Here is a 5611-nt window from a genome sequence, read left to right as displayed (position 1 = left end):
TTAATCCCTCTCAGAGGGGAGGAGTCAACCTTTGGGAGACCCTATAAAGAGAGTCTCTGTGCTTCAGCTTACTTTCTTGGGACATTGCTAAGAGTTCAGAGCGAAGCCCTCTCTAGGAGGCGCAATCACATTGAGCACTCTGCGACAGACACAGAGCACTCTGGGAGGACGCCCACAAGCCCACTCTCTGGGAAGTGGAGTCAGCTCCATTCTATCTTCCACCTTTATGGTGGAGGAAATAATCACCCAAAGGCAGCCAGGTGATAAAAGTTCAAACGTTTCTTCCTTTCAACTGAAAGGAAGAGCATTAGTGTTACTATCGTGATCCAGCCGTTTCAGGCTTGACTGGTTCTCATTTGGGATCGCATTTGGGATCTTCTGGGCAATGATGCCGGAGAGGTCAGGAAGCAAGCGGGCCAGCAGCCCTGCAGACAACTACTACCTGGCCCGGAGGCGGACTTTGCAGGTAGTTGTGAGCTCCTTGCTGACAGAGGCTGGGTTTGAGAGGGCTGAGAAAGCATCTTTGGAAACATTAACCGAGATGTTCCAGAGCTACCTTTTAGAAATCGGGAGGCGTGCTAAGTCCTATTGTGAGCACACGGGCAGGACACAGCCCACACTCTCAGATATCGTGGTCACGCTGGTGGAGATGGGTTTCAATGTGGAAACTCTCCCCGCCTACGCTAAACGGTCCCAGAGGATGGTCATCACAGCACCACCGGTCACCAAACAGCCTGTGACTCCCAAAGCCCTGACTGCTGGACAGAACGAGGCTCACCCACCTCATATCCCTAGCCATTTTCTTCAATTCCCTGATCCCCACACGTACATCCAAACACCGACATACCGGGAACTTGGGTCAGATTACCAGGTCCTTCGGGAAAAGGCTGCATCCCAGAGGAGTGATGTGGAATGGGCACTTACTCGATTTATGGCCGAGACAGGGGAGACGCAGAGTCTTTTCAAAGATGATGTCGGCACATTTCCATTGATTGCTGCCCGGCCGTTTACCATTCCCTACCTGGCCGCCCTTCTGCCCTCTGAGTTGGAGATGCAGCAGATGGAAGAGACTGATTCTTCTGAACGGGATGAGCAGAGAGACCCGGAGAACCTTCCTCTGCACATCAGTACGGATGAATCAGGAGCAGAAAAAGAGAATGCCTCTACTCCACAGCAGAACACTTCCTTGTCAGGGAGCTGGGCTGAGGAGGAGAATCTTCCTGAAAACCCTTATCTAAGACCTGTCAAGAAACTCAAGATCCGGTAGGAAGAACTGAATTAAGAGGACATTCCATTCTGAATTGGTCTTCTCTGCCTCCTTGAAAGCAGGGAAGAAATGAGTTATTCGCCATTAAGCTTAGGCCTAGAAAGAGTCTCCCTGAGCTTAGCAGACATTTTCCTTGTCTCTTTCTTTCTGAATTTCCACATTCCCACCTTGAGGTATCTTAAAATGAAGCTATCTCAACTTTTGGAGATCGGATGACATGATTTGAGCTGTCCTTCCTCCAATAGAATGCATTTGGTCAGAGGTCTCCCATGGCCCCTTGGGTCACCTAGGACTTCTCTTCTGTTTCCTCTTTTTGGATGACAGGAAAAAAAAAAAAAACCTCAGTTGGGAAGGGATGCACATTCCCATTCCAAGATCCCCAGGAAGGAGAGGGCTGGGTGGTCAAACTGGAATCCAATTGTTGTTAAGTGTTTGGCTTCCGAGAAACAAGTCGTTCATAATGATGTTCCATGCAGTCTGTATTGTGGGATTCCAGAAGATGGAATGATTTCATTTTATATTCCTCTTGAAACTCCTAGGAAACGAATCCAGACAATACTTTTATTGCTCACCAGCACTTGTAGACCTGGCCTCAAGGAAAGAACCTCATGGTAGGGCTTGCAAAAGCCGGAGAAGCCCAGGCTGAAGAGGCAGCTCAGTGGGTTGCTGGTTGAATTGCTTTTCTGCTTTGAGCCCTAGTACACTCAATGAGCCTTTGCTTTTTTTTTTTTTTCTTCCTGGACAGAGGGGGAAGTCTTGTTTCTTTCCTCTGAAATCTCTGTCTCCTGAACAGGAGATAACTTCTGAGGAACTATGACTAGATTATTCCAAATTCTTCCTTTTCTCTTGGCCAGAAAACAGGTTCTCAAAGAAAATTATGTGTAAACTGCTAAATAGACTTTTGGCTGGACATTAATAGAGGGAATTTTTTTTAATGTCAACTGAAAACTACTGAATAGTCACAGATATTTTATTCTTTTTTCTTTTTTTTTTTTAAATTTTTTATTTAATAATTACATTATATTGACACTCGTTTCTGTTCCGATTTTTTGCCCCCTCCCTCCCTCCACCCCCTCCCCTAGATGTCAAGCAGTCCTTTATATGTTGGATATGTTGCAGTATATCCTAGATACAATATATGTTTGCAGAACCGAACAGTTCTCTTGTTGCGTAGGGAGAATTGGATTCAGAAGGTATAAATAATCCGGGAAGAAAAACAAAAATGCAGATAGTTTACATTCGTTTCCCAGTGTTCTTTCTTTGGGTGTAGCTACTTTTGTCCGTCATTTATCAATTGAAACTCAGGTCTCTTTGTCAAAGAAATCCACTTCCATCAAAATATGTCCTCATACAATATCGTTGTCGAAGTGTATAATGATCTCCTGGTTCTGCTCATTTCACTTAGGATCAGTTCAACAGATATGTTAAATGAAAGAAATAAGGAATCTCCTGTGGTATTTTGCTCGAAATCCTTTTGGAGAGACAGACAGTCTGATACCACAATAGCCCCACAAACACAAAAGAAAATGGAATGTTTACAGAACCCCTATTTAGCAAAGAAAAATGGATGAGTTTCCCGAGTATCCCCAGACAAAAGTGAAACAAAATTCAAATATCCTAGGCAAGAAAACTATGGGAGGTACGAGCTGCTTTAAAAGTAACAAAGAAATAAAAACTTTTGACTTCCAAGATTCTTTCCCTTATGGCCACTTCCAGTTTTCAGTTAAGAAACCATAGGATTCATTCATTTTTGGTGGAAGCACAATGAGTTCAAACGGTATCCCAAAAAACCGTGGGCGATTATGGAGAAGGGAGTAGTCTTAGCATTTGCTAACTAGATCTCCAATGTATTTAAGAAATTGAAACCCCCAAACTAGTGCTTGGGCTGTGGAACAGTTTAGGTAAGGAATGTAAAGGAGAAAGTGTTTGATAAAGACTAAGCTCCAAGCTCGAATGCAAAGCAATCTCTATTGGACTAAACCACGCCCCACGCCCCCCCAAAAAACAAACAAACAAACAAAAAACAAAACCCCCCCCCAAAAAAAGTGCCTGGAGCAGTGTAAAGCAGGGTGGCAGAAACGAGACCCAGACCACATTTCACCCTGTCTTTATACCGAGATCAGATCCAAAAAGGGTTAGCTGAATTAGGGGTTCAGGGTCATAACCAAAGGCAAGGAAGGGGATTTGGAGAAAGGGACCTGTCGGAACCAAGAGACTAAGGGAAGACTGATCAAAGAAGAGAGGAATTTGGGAGGGAAAAATTGACCCAGAACAGATCATTTTGATTTCATGACAGCGAACGGGTTTTACATGAGGCGCATGCAATGGAACCAAGCCGAGAAGAAAAGGAAGAAATCTTGTGTCTCTTGTACTTGCTTAGCCCCCTCCCTCCCTCCCAATAACGTGGGAAATGTTTTATTCGGATTTCTTATGTATATATAATGAGTTTCTTAGGGCTTTCTTGCGATGTGAGTGGTAGGGAATGGGGTGGAGTGATAAGAAACGAAGTCAGGGTGAGGATTTAGAATGAAAAATTGAAAAGAGAGGCAAACGACTCGTTCACGGTGGTGGTTTTCTTTTTCTCTCCTGGAAGGGGGTGGGGTGGGGAATCGATCAGCTGGTAAGAGAGATGGGTTCCTGTGCAGCGGGAGAACTGTTCGGTTCTGCAAATATGTATTGTATCTAGGATATACTGCAACATATTTAACATATATAGGACTGCTTCCCATCTTGGGGGGGGGAGGAGGGAGGGAGGGGAAAAAAACGAAACATAAGTGATTGCAAGGGATAATGTCGTGTAAAAATTATCATGGCATGGATTCTGTCAATACAAAGTTATTATTAAATAAAATAAAAATTAAAAAAAAAAAAAAAAAAAAAGAGAGATGGGTTCCCAGGGACCGGTATGGTGCTCAGATCAAGAGGGAGAAAGGGAGACAAAATCGGAACTCATAAATAAATGAATGAATGTTGGCGCCTAACTTTCTGGGTACTTAGAAAAATAAAAGATTTTTTTTAAAGTATAGGGGGAAAACATACTTTACACGGGGGTGGGGTGGGTGGGAATCTGGTCTCAGGAAAGGTTGGATCCTAGGGCAAGCATAAAAGGGAGGGAGGGAGAAGATTTCGGAGCACAGTTTTCCAAAAATGAATGTGGAAAACTATCTTTATGTTTCATTGGAAAAACGAAATCCGTTTGCATGCCGCCCCCTCCCCCCCAAAAAAAGGATAGGGGAGAAAGTAAACAAAAGTTTGCTCCCCCACTCCCACCCTCCCCACCCCCCGGGCTGGGGGTAGAGAATTATTTCTACTCCGGACTGCAGGGTTAAAACAAACAAAAAGGATGGGGGGGTTGCAGGGAGGAGCAAACTTACAAATTGTTACCCCTGGGTGCGCTCGCGCGCGCAGGTGTGTGTGTGTGTGTGTGTGTGTGTGTGTGTGTGTGTGTGTGTGTGTGTGTGTGTGTGTGTGTTAGAGAGTTGTTTGTGCGCCTTGCTACAGGGGATTAAAAAAAAAGGATTGGGGAGGGGAAGGTGAGGTAAAAAAGTAAACTTATAAAGTTTTTTTCTTCCCCTTCTCCTGGCCGTCGGTAGAGAATTATTTCTGCGCCTCACTGCAGGGGATTAAAAAATAAAAAGGAGGGGGGGGGGCGGTGAGAGGAAAAAAGTAAACTTTCAAGTTCTTTTTTTATTTTGCCCCCCTGCCCAGGGGTAGAGTATTATTTCTGCGCCTGACTGCACGGTTAAAACAAAATAAAACAGGATGGAGGGAGGAGTAAACTTACAATTCCCTCTCCTCTACCCGTGTGTGTGTGTGTGTGTGTGTGTGTTTGTTTGACAAGAGGGGAGAACTGCCACCTCCTCAAAGGCAGAGCGGCCCTGGGAAGGACCTGATCGGATCTGACCAAAAACCACCTGGAGGTTCCGTTGAAAATCTTTCTGCCATCAGCTTCAGCTGAGATGTTGAGGCTGCCTGCCTGGCTCCCAGAGGCCCCATCCACCCACTCACCCTCCCTACTCCCCTCCTCTCCTTCCCACAGGAGTTAAAAGCCCGACAGGGGCAGAGGCGGCGGGCTGAGGCGGCTCCGGGACACAATGTTTGCAGGGGGAATAGAGAGAAAAGGTTTGCGGACTCTCAGAGATGGAAGGAATGCTGGCTGCTTTACAGTCTGTTCCCTCAGAGGAGCTTCAAGGGCAGTGAAAGTCTTCATGGCCTTTATGGAGAGAGGGGCAGAGGCAAAACGGGAACGGGAAGAGAAGGAGAGCTTTTCAGCCGAAGCGATCAAAGAGCCTGGCTTCCACAGGCTCCAACGGAATAAATTGGGTGAAATACTTGCCTTAAACG

The 5611-nt window shown here is 45.4% G+C and overlaps 1 protein-coding gene across 1 annotated transcript; it reads left to right on the top strand.

Annotated features, from left to right (window-relative positions):
• The first annotated feature begins 526 nt into the window (after positions 1–526).
• LOC127557704 (transcription initiation factor TFIID subunit 8-like) lies at positions 527–1282 on the top strand. The gene is given in 1 exon segment (XM_051991010.1): positions 527–1282. A coding segment is annotated over 1 exon segment (741 nt). The 5' UTR covers positions 527–541.
• Positions 1283–5611: the final 4329 nt, after the last annotated feature.

This window comes from Antechinus flavipes, chromosome 3 (assembly GCF_016432865.1).
Source record: "Antechinus flavipes isolate AdamAnt ecotype Samford, QLD, Australia chromosome 3, AdamAnt_v2, whole genome shotgun sequence".
Classification (NCBI taxonomy): domain Eukaryota; kingdom Metazoa; phylum Chordata; class Mammalia; order Dasyuromorphia; family Dasyuridae; genus Antechinus; species Antechinus flavipes.
This window is presented reverse-complemented; position numbering and strand designations above follow the sequence as displayed.